Source organism: Ornithorhynchus anatinus, chromosome 1 (genome assembly GCF_004115215.2).
Source record: "Ornithorhynchus anatinus isolate Pmale09 chromosome 1, mOrnAna1.pri.v4, whole genome shotgun sequence".
In the NCBI taxonomy this organism is placed as follows: Eukaryota; Metazoa; Chordata; class Mammalia; order Monotremata; family Ornithorhynchidae; genus Ornithorhynchus; species Ornithorhynchus anatinus.
In genome coordinates, this window is record NC_041728.1 from 67,652,756 (window position 1) to 67,672,811 (window position 20,056).

General features: G+C 48.3%; 2 protein-coding genes across 7 annotated transcripts in view; both read left to right on the forward strand.

Annotated features, from left to right (window-relative positions):
* The window catches only part of MAP4K3 (mitogen-activated protein kinase kinase kinase kinase 3), a 194,037-nt gene extending 185,972 nt beyond the window's left edge, over window positions 1-8,065 (forward strand). For all 6 annotated transcript variants that reach the window (XM_029066090.2, XM_029066103.2, XM_029066120.2 and 3 more), the window contains 4 exons: window positions 48-140; window positions 1,648-1,718; window positions 4,848-4,903; window positions 6,600-8,065. In XM_029066090.2, the coding sequence (XP_028921923.1) occupies window positions 48-140; window positions 1,648-1,718; window positions 4,848-4,903; window positions 6,600-6,687 (308 nt within the window). In that variant the 3' untranslated portion in view covers window positions 6,688-8,065. The remainder of the gene's footprint in view (window positions 1-47; window positions 141-1,647; window positions 1,719-4,847; window positions 4,904-6,599) is intronic.
* A 3,823-nt stretch (window positions 8,066-11,888) lies between these two features.
* Window positions 11,889-20,056, forward strand: part of CDKL4 (cyclin dependent kinase like 4) — a 59,464-nt gene continuing 51,296 nt past the window's right edge. Inside the window, exons 1-3 of the mRNA XM_029066185.2 lie at window positions 11,889-11,946; window positions 14,331-14,488; window positions 19,696-19,919. Of these exons, the coding sequence (XP_028922018.1) occupies window positions 14,452-14,488; window positions 19,696-19,919 (261 nt within the window). The 5' untranslated portion in view covers window positions 11,889-11,946; window positions 14,331-14,451. The remainder of the gene's footprint in view (window positions 11,947-14,330; window positions 14,489-19,695; window positions 19,920-20,056) is intronic.

The window sequence follows — 20,056 nt, forward strand, 5'->3', positions numbered from 1 at the left end:
AATAAATGTTTTCTTTTAATTATTGAGTGATCTATTTTGTTCTCTAGGCTGCATAAAAATAGTTAATCTACAAGGCAGATTAAAATCCAGCAGGAAATTGTCATCGGAACTCACCTTTGATTTCCAGATTGAGTCGATAGGTATGTAAAAGTTTTGATCCTAATGTCTCCTGATAAACTCATTTACTGTTACCACAATTAAAGTCAGTATAAAGATCGACTACTTGGTATTTTTTTCTGGTAATTGATGAAATTGCATTTTTGCCTGTTTCAAAGTATTATATCAAATTGGACTAAGAAGTGGAGTAGATGCTGACATAAGGGTCAGGAATGTGCTGCAGTCTCTGAAATTCCTCTGATTTATTCAATATGGGATGAATAATAATAATAATGGTATTTAAGCGCTCGGTATGTGTTAAGCATGGTATTAAGCGCTGGGATAGATACAAGGTTATCAAGTTGGACACAGTCCCTGTCCCAAATAGGGCTCACAGTCTGAGTAGGATTTAATCCTCTTTCCAGGTGAGGGAACTGAGGCACAGAGAAGTTAAGTGATCTGTCCAAGGTCACACAGCAGACAAGTGGCAGCGTCCAACCTAATTTACGTGTACATACTGTAGTGCTTAGAACAGTGCTTGACAATAATTGTGGCATTTAAGCATTTACTATGAGCCGAGCACTCTACTAAGCCCTGGAGAAGGTAGAAAATAATCAGGTCCCAAGTAGGAGGGAGAACAGGTGTCGAGACCCCATTTTGCGGGTGAGGGACTTGAGGCACAGAGAAGCGACGTGACTTGCTCAGGGTCACTCAGCAGGCAAGAGATTAGAACCCACGTCCTCTTAGCTCCCAGGCCTGGGCTTAAGCCGTTAAGCCACGCCACTTTGCAAATACCATTAGAAAAGCAAATTCCACTGAAAAGAAAAAGCAGGTACAAAGGGGCATTCCGAGGAGGAGAAATAGGTCGCGTAAATGGCAGTTAGGGATTAGAAGGGTATTGCTGCAAGTCGAGCCAACCGAACAAGGAATCTGTGGTGAGCCAGGTCGACTTGATTCCTGTATTTGTTCCGAGTCGTTGAATCTGTGACTTGAAGTCCGTGGTAGGGGATGGAGAGCAGGCTCTGGGAGAGGGGTTTGGTGACAAGATGGAGTCCAAAAGAGCACACATTTTAGGAGTCAGTGACCTGGAAGTTGGAGCGTCTCTCGATGACACCATCCGAGATGTCGTAGTTCCTGGGTCACTGTCTTGGGGAGAAGTAGGTGGCCCCATTCCCAGGGAGAGGGACGAACTGTGGGACAGAAGGCTGGAAGTGACCGAGAATTAAGACGGGAGAGTGGATAAAGAGAAAAGCCATGACCCCTAGTCAGTGGCCTGGAAAGAAGGAGGTGAGTTTAGCAGGTTGGGGTAACGGGAGTTGAAGAGTCATAGCACGATATTACAGAACTGTGACTACGGGATAATGACCTTGCTTTCTCCCTCCTACGAAGATGAGTTACACCGGCGGTATACCCTTCTCAGTCCATAAAAACGAGTAAATTATTCAAAGGAAGCCAGTGGCCGATTAAAATTCTACCTTCGGTGATAGCGAAAAGGTGATTAAGAGATGCTTCTCAATCGGATAATAATTCGCCTCATTTCTTGCCTACCAGTTTGCCTACAAGACAGCGTTTTAGCATTTTGGAAACACGGGATGCAAGGGAGAAGTTTTAGATCAAACGAGGTAAGCGACGGTTCAAAATTAAACTTAAACGGTGAAAGGAATGTTTTGAAAATACTTGATTTTCACATGGCACGGTGGGAAGGTCAAGAATTCTTCAGTTATTAATTCAGCTGGGAAGAATGAGCAGCTCCCCAGTTGATTCACTTTTGCAGTTAAGCAACTGTCCATGGACCCCCTGCGAATGGATTAGCCGTGGCCCTTGGAGGAGAGGTCATCTCTAGGTTCTGAGCTCGTCGTGGGCAAGGGATGTGTCTGTTTAATTGTTCTATTGTAATAATAATAATAATGGTGGTGTCTGTTAAGCGCTTACCGTGTGCCGGGCACTGTACTAACCACTGGGGTGGATACAAGCAAATTGGGCTGGACACAGTCCCTGCCCCACGTGGGGTTCAGAGTCTCAATCCCCATTTTGCAGACGAGGTCGCTGAGGCCCAGAGAAGCGAAGGGACTTGCCCCGGGTCCCACAACAGACAGGTGGCGGAGTCGGGATTTGAACTCATGACCTCCTGACTCCCAGGCCGTGCTCTATCCTCTAGGCCACGGTGTCCTCTCCCAAGTGCTCAGTCCAGTGCTCTGCACACAGTAAGCACTCAATAAACTGACTGGCCGAGGGAAGGGGGAATGGAATCCACTCAATGAGAAGCGGAACCTGAAACGATCGGCATTTATATAGGTTTTATAGGTGTATGTAAAATACACCAGGAAATGGTGATGTGGTCTAGGGAGCTCAAAAGCGTTTTGTGCTGCTTCAGGAAGATTCGTGAAAATGTAGTAGTAATATTTAAATGGTAGAGACAAGAGTTAAGGTCTAGCACAGCTGGGGAATTTTTTTTTCTAACAGAATTGTCCGACCCCTGAAGACTTGCACCAGACACACCCGTCACGAAGGCACTTTGTGCCTAACGATAATGATAATAATAATGGTACTTTTTAAGCGCTTACTATGCACCAAGCACCGTTAGTGATATAAGGTAATAGATACAAGCTAATCAGGTTGGATACAGTCCCTGTTGCACATGGGGCTCTTATTCTTAATCCCCATTTTAAAGAATGAGGTAACTGAGGCCCAGATAAACTAAATAATAATAATTATTGTTATGGTATGTGTTAAGCGCTTACTATGTGTCAAGCACCGTTCTAAGCGCTGGGGTAGATATCAGGTTGTCCCATGTGGGGCTCCCGGTCTTCGTCCCTATTTTACAGATGAGGTAACTGAGGCCCAGAGAAGTGACGTGACTTGCCCAAGGTCACAGCAGACACGTGGCAGAGCCGGGATTAGAATCCAGGTCCCTCTGACTCCCAGGCTTGTGCTCCGTCCACTGTACCACACTGCTTCTTAGGGAAGGCTAAGGAAAATACCATTTGTACAGTAATAAGCTCTCTGGATCCACGGCCAGAACGATTGCAGGTGGAGAGCGGGGCGCTCTGGGAGAGATGTGTCCGGGGGGTCGCTACGGGTCAGAGACGACTCGACGGTGTAAGACGAGACGAGACCTGATCACTCTGAGTGTACAGATATCAAAAATTGTCCCAAGAAACAGAAAACCCCCCAAAAGCCACACCAAAAAAATCCCTCCTCCTATGGCACCGGGCTCAAAATGAGGAGGCCTCCTTTTCCGTGGACCAGGATTCACTCATTCGTTCATTCAGTCGAATTTATTGAGCGCTTCCTTTGTGCAGAGCACTGTACCGAGCGCTTGGAATGCACAGTTCGGCAACAGATAGAGACAATCCCTGCCCAACGACGGGCTCACAGTCTAAACGGGGGATTCTTAAGGGCACTGACCACTGTCCTGAGCCGACCACAGCCCAGCCATCAACCCTGCCCATACCCTCCCTCTCCCCCGCGGACCCCAGCTTAGCTCTCATTCCCGCCCAGAGGAGCTGACGGATGTTTCGGATCGTCAGTCATTTTGATGAAGTGTCCCGGGATCCCAGAAGCAGTTCCTCCAGGCCCTGTTAGACCTGCTGTGTTCCCTCTGGCCAGAGGATGCTATCGGGACAAGTCAAGGCGACGTAAATTTAAAAGTCAAGTGAATTGATTTAACGTGTTTTATAGTTAACGACCTGTTTTTGCCGTGGATTTTTTGACCACGATGGGCATCTCGTCAAGTTGTGGAATCCCCTTGTCAGCGGCAGTAACGTCAAAGCCCAAGGACAGCGGTATTCTTGAAAGAGAACCTATCCCTGAAAAGAAAAATATATATCTAGCGTTTGAAAAGTCTAATCCGCAAAATTTTATTTACAGCTTCCAAAGTGCTTAGCACAGTGCTTGACATTTTGTGCGGTTGTTTCATTTTGTGCGATTGTTTTATACTTAGAAGGCTGCAGCCTTTTGACAGATTGGATTATCTGATGTCATGAAAGTATTTCAAACTCGAAGGCCACTAACCCTCAATACCATTTCTGTTGACTCTAGTGTTTGTTATATTTATTCCAAAAGAAACGTTTTTCTTATGGTAGTGTACAGTAAAAGACAATCTTACTTAAATTTTAGGCAGATAAGAGTACTCTAGAAATTCTTCATAGGTATATTAAGAAATGTCCATTACTTTTCTTCATGAACTAACGTTTGTTTCAATAAATTAACTCGTACTCTTCTTTCCATTTTCATTTTGAGCATATAGTCTCCTAGATGACCAAATATTGTGCTCTTTTAAGGCAGTCCTCTTTTCCATCATCTTTAATTTTTTAGTATCTAGTTTGCTTCATCCAGAAAGACTTGTAGGTAATATTCTATTTCCTACACCTGTAGGAGACAGATGTCCTTTAATAAGAGCTTTCCTTCCTTTTCACAAACCCCTTTGTAAATGTTCCACATAACTGTTTTCTAAGTTGCTCTGGTTTATTTCTTGAATGGCCTGTGAACCAAACATGGTACCTTCAAATTTCCTAATTCCAATACTCTCTTGGGTCTGTTGTTTAGGAAGTAAATGAGGTTTTCCCTGTTCCCACAGTGCATGAAAATTCAAATACATCCATTGCCAGATTTACTGAGATACTTTGACTTAGCGACATCAAAGAAATTAAACCCAGAAGGCTATGAATTTTGATCTTTTTCTTAAGAGTTAAATTATAAATGGAACACATCAATTTAAAGCCGTATTCTTTTTTTTTTGTATTTTACAGATAACCCAAGAAATTTCTGATAGTACAAGGATATTCAGGCTTCTTGGATCTGACAGGTATGACTAAATCGGGCCTGGGCATACTATTTTAAAATGTGTGAGGAATATTTCTTTCTCATCAGAACTAAGGACTGAAATTTATCAGATATCCTAATAGAGACTGTTCAATTTTCTATTTTTCGTATTTCTTATCCAGTAAGCATGCCAAATCCAGCGAGCTCATTATGGGCAGGAAACGTGTCTAACAACCGCTGTACTCTCCCAAGCATTTAGTATAGTGCTCTGCACACAGTAGATGCTCAATAATTACGATGGATTGAAACCAGAACCCTTTGAGAGCCAAAGGGAAAATGAACATGAACCTCTTTAGACTCTAAGCTTCTGCTTACTATATGCCAGGCACTATGCGAAGTGCTGGATTGGACACGATACACATGTTCTACATAATAAGAATGATGGCATTTGTTAAGCGCTTACTATGTGCAAAGCACTGTTCTAAGCGCTGGGGGGGGGGGATACAAGGTGATCAGGTGGTCCAACGTGGGGCTCACAGTCTCAGTCCCCATTTTCCAGATGAGGGCACTGAGGCCCAGAGAAGTGAAGTGACTTGCCCAAAGTCACACAGCCGACAAGCGGCGGAGCCGGTATTAGAACCCATGACCTCTGACTCCCAAGCCGGGGCTCTTCTCACTGAACCGGCCTGGAGCTCGCAGTCTCATTACCCATTTTACAGATGAGGCAACCGAGGCTGAGAGAAGTGAAGCCACTTGTCCCTAGTCCCAAAGCAGACGAGTGGCGGAACCTGGGATTGGAACCCAGCTCCTTGTGGGAAGGCAGCGGGTCTCCCGGCTCTGTTGTATTGTACTCTCCCAGATGCTTAGTGTAGTGCTCTGCACACAGTGAGCACTCAGTAAACACCACTGATTGATGTTGTCTATGTTGTGAGAAGCAGCGTGGCTCAGTGGAAAGAGCCTGGGCTTGGGAGTCAGAGATCATGGGTTCGAATCCCGGCTCTGCCACTTGGCAGCTATGTGACTGTGGGCAAGTCATTTCCCTTCTCGGTGCCTCAGTGACCTCATCTGTAAAATGGGGATGAAGACTGTGAACCTCACCTGGGACCACCTGTTGACCCCGTATCTCCCCCAGCGCTTAGAACAGTGGTCGGCACATAGTAAGCGCTTAACAAATACCAACATTTTTTGGTCTGCCAACTTGGTAGAGGGCAGTCTTATCGGAGGAAAAGATCGCCCTGCCTCTACCGCAAAAACAGGTCGTTCTTTTTAGAAGCATCTGCTTTCTACCTTGAGGAGGCTTTCTAGTTTTGTACAGCTGCGTTTATGACAGACGTGAAGAACCAGCATCTGTGAACAAACGAAAATGACTTTCCCCCAGCATTTTTGAGGAGAGACTGAGAGGTGGGCCGGGTTGGACTTGTGAATCCCGGTGCTTTAAAATCCTAGTGCCGAAAAATCCATTCCAGCCCCGGAACCTGGAGAGCCGTTATCGCGGAGGGAGGTTAAAAAGAGAAAGACTCTGTAGTAAAAGTGTTTCCCACCAGCCTCCTCTTTCACAGATGCTTTTCAAAAGATTATTAGACTGAGAGCCCGTCCTTGGGCGGGGATCGTCTCTATCTGTGGCCGAATTGTCCGTTCCAAGCGCTTAGTATAGTGCTCTGCACATAGTGAGCGCTCAGTAAATCCGATTGAATGAACGAAAAGATGAAAATGTTTTGTTTTCTTCTTTTGCTTCGCAGGGTTGTGGTTTTGGAAAGCAGGCCAACCGATAATCCTACAGCGAATAGCAATTTGTACATCCTGGCGGGTCATGAAAACAGTTACTGAGAAATCCTGTGCCTGACCCAACCGGAGCAAGAGGGGAAAACACTATTGTTCAACAAAACCGGATGCTTGAAGTTGTACAAAAAAACACAGAAAGTGCAGGAACCTGGCTTCAGTTACTCTCTAATTTATTGGGGCACGAGAGAAAGATGAGGAAGAATTTTGTTCTTAAGCGGTACGGACGTCCACACCTGCTCGTCCACGCCGAGGGCCTCGTTCACCGTTATGTAATCTTTGTACATAGAGGCGGTGGTTTTCAGTGGAATTTCGTCTCGCCGAAGACCTACACTAAGAGTTTCTGTAGATAGTGGTCCTTTTATGATTTAAACGTCTTATCTGTACAGATGTAAAGGTCGTTGATGCAGAAATGCATTTGGGGGTACTCTTTTAAGAACCGGGGTCGGGGGGATATTCTCGGGTGCGGCTATATTATCAAACGAGATGCTGGCAGGGGGACCCGGCGCATTTAACAACACTATCGTATTTTTATTATCTGTAATTTAGTATGACAGATATAAATCTTGTAACTTTTAAAATTGTAATCGAGGCTGTAATCATTTTATAATCCTGTTTTTAATTTTAATGCAAGTACACTGGTGTTTATATTTGCACAGAGTATTGACCTGTGATGTATTTAGTCACCAAGGTAAGCTGTGACGTCGTTGAAACGCATTGGGCTTGAAAATACCTTTCTAGAGTCGATCCGGCTGGGTTTCGCGGTGAAACCAACCACCCGCCCACCTGTTGTAGTAACTGGTCCTTTCTGAATTTAAGCCAAATTCTGTGAGATCGCTTCTCTGTGCTCAAAGACGATACCTTCCGGAATGATTTGGAATCACAGGGAAAGGGTGCTGTGAGGTAACCGCAGTTGTCGTTTCAATTATTTCGATTATGTGCATCGATCAAATTAGCATTATGGAGAGTCCACAATAAACATTTCATGTACTCACAGTGAGGAACTGTTAACATTCCCTCGAGTGAAGTGGTTCAAATTCCCAGTTGCATGGTGACTCTTTTGGCCTTTTATAATTTTCATATTTGTTTTGATTTCGGGTGTTAACGTGTGGCCAAAATAATTTAGTTACTACCTCATGCAAACAATATAATGGTTACTACACATCACGGGAACTTAGTTTTGGTCAAAGGTCATTTTGATTGCTATTTTCCGATGGCGTATGTAGATACCGAGTTTTAGCGAAATGCACACTTTTGGCTCCTTTTTTGTATATGTTCTTTCTATTTTATTGTGAGTATATACACTAAGAAGAAACTAAATGGTGATTTATGGTCCCTCATTACTTATGTGCTTGGAAATGATTTTGGATATGTCTCTGTACATAGTGTAAAATAAACATGTTTTTTAACATGCCGTTGTATAGTAGCTTGCCCCCTGCATTCATTTCTGCACACACTTCCTCCTCTAATAATCCTAATGTTGGTATTTGTTAAGCGCTTACTATGTGCAGGGCACTGTTCTAAGCGCTGGGGTCGATGCAGGGTGATCAGGTTGTCACCCGTGAGGCTCACGGTCTTCATCCCCATTTTGCAGATGAGGTCACTGCGGCCCAGAGAAGTGAAGTGACTGGCCCACAGTCACACAGCTGACAAGTGGAAGAGCTGGCATTTGAACCCGTGACCTCTGACTCCCAAGCCCGGGCTCTTGCCACTGAGCCACGCTGCTTCTCTGCTCCTCTAGACTGTAAGCTCCTGGCGGGCAGGGAATGTGTCTTCCAGCTCAACTCGGTTCAGTTCAGATGTATTTATTGAGCGCTTACTGCGTGCGGAGCACTGTATTCGGTGCTTGGGAGAGTACGGCACAACAATAAAGAGACGCGTTCCCTGCCCACCAGGAGCTTCCAGTCTGGAGCGGGGACACAGACGTCAATACAGATAAAATGACGGACAAAAGGACGTAAGCGCTGTGGGGCTGGGAGAGGGGGGAAGAGCAAAGGGAGCGAGTCAGGGTGACGCAAAAGGGAGAGGGAGATGAGGAAAGGGAGGGCTTGGTCTGGGAAGGCCTCTCGGAGGAGGTGGGCCTTCAGTACGGCTTTGAAGGCGGGGAGAGTCATGGTAGATTTGAGGAGGGAGGGCGGTCCAGGCCGGAGGCAGGACGTGGGCCAGGGGTCGGCGACGAGACAGGCGAGGTGGACCCCCCGTGAGAAGGTTAGCGGCGCCGGAGGAGCGGAGTGTGCGGGCCGGGATGGAGAGGAGAGAAGCGACGTGACGGAGGGCTTCAAAGCCAGTGATGGCGTTCTTGTTCGATACGGAGGCGGATGGCCAACCGCTTGGAGTTTGGGGGCGGAGCGGGGTGACACGTCCTGAACGTTTTTGTCCAAAAAAGATCCGGGCAGCAGAGTGAAATATGCCCTGGAGTGGGGAGAGGCAGGAGGCGGGGAGGTCAGCCGGGAGGCCGATGCGGTGGTCCGGGCCCTGAGAAGTGACTCGCGCGAGGTCAGTCCCACGGTAGGCAGGTTATTATCCGTGATTTAGTAGGACAGGTGTGAATCGTGCAACTTTTCAAATGGTAATTGAGGCGGTAATCATTTGATAATCCTGTTTTTAATTTGAACGCAAGTACACCGGTGTCCCATCGGTACCGTCAGTAAATAGGATGGATGGGGCGGAGAGCGCAGGCTGCCACTGGAAGAGTGAAGCGTGTTCGCTGGGCTGTCGTAGGAGATCGGTAAGGTAGGAGGAGATAAACCGATAAGGAGTTTGACGCGGAGGTGGATGGGCAACCGTCGGGGGTTCTGGAGTGGGGGGGATTATGCTCTCCCGAGTGCTCAGCACAGTGCTGTGAACATAGTGCTCAATAAATACCATTTTGGGTTCCTGGGGAGAGTGAAGTAAATTTCTTTTTAGAAAAATCCGGGCAGCAGAACGAGGTACGGACTGGGGTGGCGAGAGACGAGAGGAAAGGAGATCGGTAAAGGGGCAGATGGGGGAGTCAAGGATCATTTAAATCGGGGTCGGAGTTTCCTCCGCTCCCCGTCGCCCCATCACCCCAAATCGCTCCCCTTGCTCTACTCCCCGCCCCACAACGTTTGGGATGTATACATGTGCATATTTATAATTCTATTTTTATTAATGATGCGTATATATCTATAATTCTATTTATAATGATGCTGCTCGTGCCTGTTGACTCGTTCCGATGGCGGTCTCCCCCGTTCCAGACCGTGAGCCTGTTGAGGGCAGGGATTGTCTCTGTCTGTCGCTGAATTGTACATCCCAAGCGCTTAGTACACTGCCGTGCACACGGTGAGCGCTCAATAAATACGATTGATTGAATGAATGAATGAATGCGTGATGGAGAGGAAAAAGTGGATTTTAGTTATGTTGGGAAGGTGGAACCAACAGGATTTGGTGGCAAACTGAATATGAACATGCATACGACTATAAATTCGTCAGAGGTGTTTATTGAGAGCTATGTGCTGTACTAAGCGCTTTAATAATGATATTCAATCGTAATAGTAATGATACTAATGTTGGTATTTGTTAAAGCGCTTACTCTGTGCAGAGCACCGTTCTAACCGCTGGGGTAGATACAGGGTCATCAGGTTGTCACACGTGAGGCTCACAGTCTGAATCCCCATTTTGCAGATGAGGTCACTGAGGCCCAGAGAAGTGAAGTGACTCGCCCCAAGTCACCGAGCTGCCAAGTGGCAGAGCCTGGATTCGAACCCATGACCTCTGACTCCCAAGTCCGGGCTCTTGCCACCGAGCCTCGCTGCTTCTCTAGTAAAGCGTAGATGCACACCCTAGACTGTGAGCTCAGATCCCGGCTCTGCCACTTGTCAGCTGTGTGACCGTGGGCAAGTCGCTTCACTTCTCTGTGCCTCAGTTCCCTCATCTGACAAATGGGGATGAAAACTGGGAGCCCCACGGGGGACCACCTGATGACCCTGTATCTCCCCCAGCGCTTAGAACAGTGCTGTGATATGAGAAGCAGCGTGGTTCAGTGGAAAGAGCACGGGCTTTGGAGTCAGAGCTCATGAGTTCGAATTCCTGTTCTGCCACTTGTCAGCTGTGTGACTGTGGGCGAGTCACTTAACTTCTCTGTGCCTCAGTTCCCTCATCTGTAAAATGGGGATTAAGACTGTGAGCCCCACGTGGGACATCCTCATTCCCCTGTGTCTACCCCAGCGCTTAGAACAGTGCTCGGCACATAGTAAGCGCTTAACAAATACCAACATTATTATTATTATTAGTAGTAGTAGTAAGCACTTAACAAATACCATTATTATGTCACCTTTTCTGGGCCTAGGGGAGTTTCCCAAGAGGTTGGTAGAGTGTCAGGAGGCAGTCAGCGCTCAGTAAATAGGATTGAATGAATGGGATGGATAGAGAAGCAGCGTGGCTCAGTGGAAAGAGCCCGGGCTTGGGAGTCAGAGCTCATGGGTTCGAATCCCGGCTCGGCCACTTGTCAGCAGTGTGACTGTGGGCAAGTCACTTCTCTGTGCCTCAGTGACCTCATCTGTAAAATGGGGATTAACTGTGACCCCCACGGGGGACAACCTGATGACCCTGTATCCACCCCAGCGCTTAGAACAGTGCTCTGCACATAGTAAGCGCTTAACAAATACCGACATTATTATGATGGGTGGGTGGTTGGATGGGATGGGATGGGATGGGATGGGATGGGATGGGATGGGATGGAGGGAGGGATGGGATGGGATGGATGTGATGGATGGATGGATGGATGGATGGATGGATGGATGGATGGGATGGGATGGGATGGGATGGGATGGATGGGATGGAGGGAGGGATGGATGGGATGGGATGGATGGGATGGAGGGAGGGATGGATGGGATGGGATGGATGGGATGGAGGGAGGGATGGATGGGATGGGATGGATGGGATGGGATGGATGGGATGGAGGGAGGGATGGGATGGGATGGGATGGATGGATGGATGGATGGATGGATGGATGGATGGATGGATGGATGGATGGATGGATGGATGGATGGCTTAGAGACCGCGAGGAGAGGACACCTCCCCAACCCTGGGGCTTGGGGGCGGGGCTTCGAGATGGGGCGGGCCTATGGGAGGGGCGTGGCATGGATCTGTGGGCGGGGCATCGTCTGTGGGCGGGGCCTGGTCTCGTGGGCGGGGCTTCGGGTCGGAGCGGGCCTATGGGAGGGGCGGGGCTTCGGGAGGGGGCGTGTCCTGGTCGTGTGGGCGTGGCCGTGCCGTTGCCTAGCAACCAAGCCAAGCCGGGGACGGGAGCACGGGGGACGGGAGCACGGACACGAGCCGCAGCGGGTAGGAATGGGGGAGGGGGGAAGGAGTAATCATCATCGGAGTGCTCCTATTTGCTAAGCGCCTCTTATGTGCACAGCGCTGGGGGACATCATCATCATCATAATTATTATTATCATCATAATCCTAATGTTGGGGTTTGTCAAGCGCTTCCTATGTGCAGAGCACTGTTCTAAGCGCTGGGGGAGATCATCATCATCATAATCCTAATGTTGGTATTGGTTAAGCGTCTCCTACGTGCAGAGCACTGTTCTAAGCGCTGGGGGAGATCATCATCATCATAATCCTAATGTTGGTATTGGTTAAGCGTCTCCTACGTGCAGAGCGCTGTTCTAAGCGCTGGGGGAGATCATCAGCATCATCATCATAATGTTGGTATTTGTCAAGCGCTTCCTATGTGCAGAGGGCTGTAACACTGGGGGAGATGATAACAATAATAATAATGTTGGTATTTGTTAAGCGCTTCCTATGTGCAGAGAACTGTTCCAAGAGCTGAGGGAGACTGTAATAATAATGTCGGTATTTGTTAGACCCTTCCTACGTGCAGCACGCTGTTCTAAGCGCTGCAGTAGATACAGGGTCATCAGGTTGTCCCACGTGGGGCTCACAGTCTTCATCGCCATTTTACAGAGGAGGGAACTGAGGCATAGAGAAATGAATAATGTTGGTATTTGCTAAGCGCTTACTATGTGCAGAGCAGTGTTCTAAGCGCTGGGGATGATACAGGGTCATCGGGTTGTCCTTCGTGGGGCTCCCAGTCTCACGGGACAATGGGAGGAGGAACCAAAAAGCGCATTCTCCGAGAAATAGTCGCTCTGGGGTCATCTCTTCCAGGCCGGGCCCGGTAAATTGGGGAGAAGGACGGGTTTGGCCACTCTGGGTTTGGGGGAGTCGTTTGCAGGGTGACAACACGACAGGGAGGGCAAAAGTCTTCAAAAATAATAATAATAATGGCGTTTGTAAAGCACTTACGACGTGCCGGGCACTGTAGTGAGCGCCGGATACAAGCGGAGCAGGTTGGACCCGGTCCCCGTCCAAAGCGGGGCTCCCGATTTCGATCTCCATTGTCCGGATGACGTGACCGAGGCCCGGAGAAGTGAAGTGACTTGCCCGAGGTCACCCCAGCTGGTAAGTGGCGGAGACAGGATTGGAACCCGTGACCTTCTGACTCCCAGTCCGGTGCCTCATCCGGCGCATCATGCTGCTCCTCGAAAACATTGGTTAATTTTTGCTCCCCGAATGTCAGGGGAGAGTTAGGGAGCCGGGTACGGCCAGAAGAGCTGAATCCTCGTATCGATCAGTCGGTTCGATCGGTCCATCGTATTTATCGAGTACTTACCCTGGGCAGAGCACTGTACCGGGTGCTTGGGAGAGTACTACGTAAAATGAATTGTATTGAGCACTTACTGTGAAAAATAGTTCAGACAGACACGGCCCCTGTCCGCAACGAGCTTCCAGTCTAGAGGGGGAGACGGACATTAAGTGTAAAATAAATGAGGAATAGGGACGTATGATAATTATGAAAATTGTTAAGCGCTTACTATGTGCCAAGCACTTTTCTAAGCGCTGGAGTAGTTACGAGGTAATCAGTTGTCCCACGTGGGGCTCACAGTCTTCATCCCCATTTTACAGATGAGAAAACTGAGGGTTGAGTAAAGGGTGCAAATCCAAGGGCACGTAAAGCTCCAGGTTTTTGTCCTTGGTGGGGAGGGGGAGAATGCGGTCGTCCCAGGTTTTTTTGGATATTAGAAAATGCACGTGTTCTCTCTCAAAGTGCAGCGTCTATTTCATTCGGTCGTATTTATCGAGCGCTTACCGTGTGCAGAGCACTGTACTAAGCGCTCGGAACGTACAATTCGGCGACAGATAGAGGCAACGACGGGTTCACAGTCTAGAAGGAGCTGGGCCACCATGTTACCGATCAAGCCGAATCACCCCCCACCCCTAGGATTCAGAAGTTGGGTAATTTGAGGGATAGTCTGGGATAACCTCCTTTCCTCAGAACCCCACTTGCCCACTGTCTTCAGTAGGAGGGTTTACAGTGTCTTTGTTAAACCAGAAGAGGAAATAAATTAGCAGAGTGCCGAGCTCCCCCCAAGTTGAGCCGGTGGACGTTGTCGGTCACCGACACCGAACCTCCCTCGTCCCAAGGGGCTCCCACGTAGCCGGACGTCGGCCGGGATCCGAAACCAGTTACGGCCAGCCTAGATCCTGCTTGGAAATGCCTTTGAGTGTTTTCTCCGTCTCTACGGCTACAAGTAGGCACACACACGCAAAAAAACTACGGCTACAAGTAGACACCCACACGCAAAAAACTACGACCCACCGGTAAGGGAATCTGTACTTGGGATTTTACCGAGCCGGGCGTCGATTCCTTTCTTCCGTAGCTCGCCTCCTGGAGATCCCGGTTCCGTCGGTGTCCTCTTTCTACCGAAGGGTGGTGATGGCTTAAAAGGAAGTCACGCGTTTGGAAAATCCCACAGGTCAGGAGTTAAGATTAATCATGTGATGGGTCTGCAGCCGACGGCGTGGGATGAGCGCTCCAGTGAGTTCCCCTTCACCTTTTCCCCGCCCCCTGGACCCTGAAAGCCAGGACCATTCTGGTGGAAACCTTGACCACCGATCTTGGGAGCCCCTTGGAAGGTCAGCTCAGTTCTGCCTCCTCCAATCTGATTTACTTGTCTTCACCCCGGTGCTTAGTACAGCACATAGTAAGTGCTCAACAGGTGCCATTATTATTATTATTATTATCATTGGGGCCACCTTAGGCCTGGCTGGAGGCAGCGCCAGGATTCTGTGTTAAGCTGGATTCTTCTTAGAGTGTTTTTTATTCTCCTGCTATTTGTGATTGTCTGTCCGTCTCCCCCGATTAGACTTTAAGCCTGTCAAAGGGCAGGGACTGTCTCTATCTGTTACCGATTTGTCCATCCCAAGCGCTTAGTACAGTGCTCTGCCCATAGTAAGTGCTCAATATATACTATTGAATGAATGAATGAAGCCCTTACTATGTATAAAGCCCTGTTCTAAGCGCTTGGGGTAGTTACCAGTTAATCAAATGGGACACTGTCCCTGTCCCATATGGGGCTCTCAGTCTCAGTAGAAGGGAGAACAAGTATAGAATCCTCATTTTACAGTGGAGGAAAGACAGAGAAAACGTAAGTGACTTGCTCAAGGTCACTCAGCAAGCACTTGGAAGAGTCGGGATTAGAACCCAGGACTTCTGATTTCCATGATTTTAATTTATAGCTTTTGTACGGCATTTGTTAAGCACTAAATGTGCATCAAACAAGTTAATTAGGTAGTTAATGATAGGTGCAAGTGGATTAAGTCAGACACAGTCCCTGTCCAGCATGGGGCTCACAGTCTAGGTAGGAGGGAGAGCAAGTATTTAATCTCCATTTCGCAGTTGAAGAAACTGAGGCCCAGAGAAGTGACTTGCCCAGAGTCATACGGCAAATGGCGGAGCTAGAATTAGAACCCAGGTCCTCTGACTTCCAGGCCTCGCTCTTTCCACTAGGCAAGACTGTTTTTTTGAGAGTGACTCCCCAGCTTGCTCATCACAGATCTCCCACAAGGACAGACAAGACCAAAAAGAGTTAAGTCTCTCTGTGGCCCAGTATCATTTTGAAATCTGCCCTCCATCCCCAAACACCCCTTGCTCCACTACCACTAGTTCTCCCTTTTTTTTTCCTTTCGTTCATTCGCTCAGTCGTATCTATTGAGCGCTTACTGTGTGCAGAGCGCTGTCCTACGCGCTTGGAAAGTACAATTCGGCAACAGATAGAGACAATCCCTGCCCAACAACGGGCTTTCCCACCTTCGCACCCCAAATGGAAGATTGCTGTCTATGCCTGAGGTGTAAACTGAGGCCAGCTAGGAAGGGAGGACCATGCTGAAGAGTGGAAAACCCAAAAGGCAGGCTCTCTTGTCAATCCTAGTGGTTTATTGATGCCGGGGCTCTGGGGCAGGGCTTGAAGACAGGACAAGTGGAGTCTCACTAATCCATAGATGGCACCAGCGCGGGCCAAATGTAGAATAGTATCTTCCACTGAAACAATCCCCAGGAAAGATTCACATTCCTAGAAGACACGCAACCGTAAAGGGATACCAGATAGAAGAATTCGGCTCAGTATTACCCCTTGGGCCACTCTGGTTCGTAAAGGGCAGCGAAAGAAGAATCGGAAAAGACCTATCCCTTTTTTCCTTCTATTTTTCACAAGCTCTATCATTTCAGGTGTGAGAATCATCTAGTCTTATGTTGGTCGAGTCAGAACTAGGCACGGTGAGTTCCCAGGGGCTAAAATAAATGGCAGAATTTTCCGTAAAATGGGTTTACATTTTGGCAACACGCATTTGCTCTTCTTCCGTGCCCCCGAAGTGGAAGACTAGTGCCTTACATTTCTTCTGGTGTCGGGTGTTATATCCTGCCCTCCGTTGGTTTTATTTCCTGCCTTCCGTTGGCATCTCCCTCCAGGCAGAAAAGTTAAAAGCAGTCGAGTTGCTTGGGTAGAGGCAAAGAAATTGAGCGGGGAATGTGCCTGTTTACTGTTGTAGTGTACTCTCCCAGGCGATTAGCACAGTGCTCTGCACACAGTAAGGGCTAAATAAATATGATCCAATGAATGGATGGAATGGTTCCCATGCGCACTGAGAGTTAGGAAGAGGATTACTGAGTGTGGTGCTTCTATCTGCCTTCTTTCCTTATAGGAGTAATAATAATAATAATGGTGTTTCTTAAGTGCTGAGTATGTGCCAAGCACTGTTCTAAGCGCTGGGGTAGATACAGGGCAATCAGGTAGTCCCATGTGGGGCTCACAGTCTTCATCCCCATTTGACAGATGAGGGAACTGAGGCCCAGTGAAGTGACTTGTCCAAAGTCACATGGCTGCAAAGTGGCGGATTGGGGATTAGAACCCACAACCTCTGACTCCCAAGCCCGGGCTCTTTCTTTCATTCATTCATTCATTCATTCAATAATATTTATTGAGTGCTTACTATGTGCAGAGCACTGTACTAAGCGCTTGGGCTGTACACATCCACTGCTTCTAACAGGAACTGTGTGCGGAGACTGTACTGAGCGCTGGGAAGGCATCCACAGGTGGGAACCAACCATGGTTTCGGGCCTTCAGAGGGCTCGATCTAAAAAATATAAAGGGGGAGAGGGCACTGGCACGGACACGTGCGACGAAACGCAACCCAAAGGCAACATAAAGGCACGGAGAGATGCCCAGAGTCGAAACAAAGAGCCTTAGGATCCTGAGTCTGGAGGAGTAGGATTCGAACTCCTCACAGCTCAGAAGCCACAGTCAACCATGAGTAGCATTCATTCATTCAATAGTATTTATTGAGCGCTTACTATGTGCAGAGCACTGTACTAAGCGCTTGGAATGTACAATTCAGCAACAGATAGAGACAATCCCTGCCCACTGATGGGCTTACAGTCTAGTCGGGGGAGACAGATAGACAAAAACAATGGCAATAAATAGAATCAAGGGGATGTGCACCTCATTAACCAAATAAATAGGGTAATAAAGAGCAGAGGAAAAGGGGGGAAAGGGAGCTTAGCAGAGCGGAGGTAAAGGGGGGGCGGAGAGGCAGCAGAAGGAGTAGAGGGAAAAGGGGAAGTTCAGTCTGGGAAAGCCTCTTGGAGGACGTGAGCTCGCGGTAGGGCTTTGAAGAGGGGAAGAGAGTTAGTTTGGCGGAGGTGAGGAGGGAGGGCGTTCCAGCCACCACAGTCTTCCTGAGGATTTGTCGCGACCTTAGGTCGCGGCCTTAGGTCGCGGCTGGTTTCGTCTTTACCCTCCGGGGTGGTGAGAGGCAAAGGACGGAGCTTCCTTCGTGACGGAGAGGAAAGTCGGTGCAGGCGCCTGGGGAGGCAACGTGGCGGTCGAGCGAAGGAGGATGCTGCGAGCCCTGGCCGTCCGGAGGGGAAAGCGGCAGGTTTCTGGAGGATCCGCTTGGCCGTCTTGGCGAAGGAGCGCTCTGCAGTGACCTAGAGCCTCCCGGCCCGGAACAATAATAATAATAATGATGATGGCATTTGTGATGATGCAATAATGATGCAAAGCACTGTTCTAAGCGCTGGGGTAGAAGCAGCGTGGCTCAGTGGAAAGAGCCCGGGCTTGGGAGTCAGAGGTCATGGGTTCGAATTCTTACTCCGCTGCTTGTCAGCTGGGTGACTGTGGGCAAGTCACTTCACTTATTTGTGCCTCAGTTCCCTCATCTGGAAAATGGGGATTAACTGTGAGCCTCACGTGGGACGACCTGATGACCCTGTATCTACCCCGGTGCTTAGAACAGTGCTCTGCACATAGTAAGCGCTTAACAAATACCAACATTATTATACAGGGTGATCAGGGTGTCCCACATGGGGCTCACAGTCTGAATCCCCATTTTCCAGATGAGGGAACTGGGGCCCAGAGAAGTGAAGTGACTTGCCCACAGTCACACAGCTGACAAGTGGCGGAGCCGGGATTAGAACCCATGACCTCTGCCTCCCAAGCCCGGGCTCTTTCCACTGAGCCACGCTGTTTCTCTAAATGATTGGGGTGTGCTGAGAGAAGGGATTCTGGGAATTGCAATGGGAAGGCAGAAGATTCCGGGAAGATTCACTTGGTTGTCTTGGGGGCGGGAGAGAGTCCATCGCTCTGCAGCGGCTTAGATTCATTCATTCATTCAATCGTATTTATTGATCGCTTACTGTGTGCAGAGCGTTGTACTAAGCGCTTGGAATGGACAATTCGGCAACAGATGAGACCGTCCCCGCACAATGACGGGCTCAAGGTCTAATTCGATCCTCGCGGCCCGGAATGCACAGGGTGTGTCGGGAGAAGGGGCCCTGAGAAGAGCGATGCGGCAGGGAAGCAACCTTTTTTGGTTATTGTTTTTTTAATGGTAATTGTTAAGCGCTTACCATGTGCCGGGGAATGTACCACAGCGCTTAGAACGGTGCTTGGCACGTAGTAAGCACTTAACAGACACCATTAAAATTATTATTACTAACTGCTGTGGTAGATACAAGTTAACCAGGATGTTCACGGTCCCTGTCCCACATAAGGCTCACAGTCTTAATCCCCATTTTCTAGATGAGGTAATTGGGGCAGTGTGGCTCAGTGGAAAGAGCCCGGGCTTGGGAGTCAGAGGTCATGAGTTCAAATCCCGGCTCTGCCACTTGTCAGCTGTGTGACTGTGGGCAAGTCACTTCACTTCTCTGTGCCTCAGTTCCCTCATCTGGAAAATGGGGATTAACTGTGAGCCTCACGTAGGACAACCTGATTACCCTGTATCTGCCCCAGCGCTTAGAACAGTGCTCTGCACATAGTAAGCGCTTAACAAATACCAACATTATTATCAGCGAAGCGACTTGCTCAAGGTCACACTTTCCCTGCCCACAACAACAAGCAACGTAGTCTAGTGGCCGAGCCGAGGTGTCAGAAGGACCCGGGTTCTAATCCGGACTCTGCCACTTGTCAGTTGGGTGACCTTGGACGGGTCACTAACTTCTCTGGGAATCTGTAAATTGGGGATTAAACCTGTGAGCCCCACGTGGGACAGGGACCGTGTCCAACCTCTTTGCTCGTATCTACCCCAGCGCTTAGTACGGTGCCTGGTACATTAGTAAGCGCTTAACAAATATCATTAAAATTGCTTTAATTAAAAAAAGAAGCTTGCAGTCTAAAGGGGGAGAGACCTATTTAGGAAAATCAAACCAAACCTCATTATTTGAATAAACAAACTTGTTTTTTTTTCCAGGGGTAACTTGTAGAAGAAACAGCTGGACAGACAATTTAACCGACTCCTCACGTAGAATGGAAAAGTACGAGAAGCTTGCCAAGATTGGACAAGGTTCTTATGGTGTCGTGTTCAAATGCAGAAACAAGAACTCTGGACAAGTCGTCGCTATTAAAAAGTTCGTGGAATCAGAAGACGATCCTGTTGTTAAGAAGATAGCATTAAGAGAAATCTGCCTGTTAAAGGTACAGCGTTTTCATTTGAGAACATTAAATGTCCTGATATGGAGGTATCGCGATGTGAGGTTGTAATGTCGTGTTATGAATTGAGGCATTCTTGGGAGATTCCGCGGGGATACACTTTCTTCATCCTATCTGCAAGT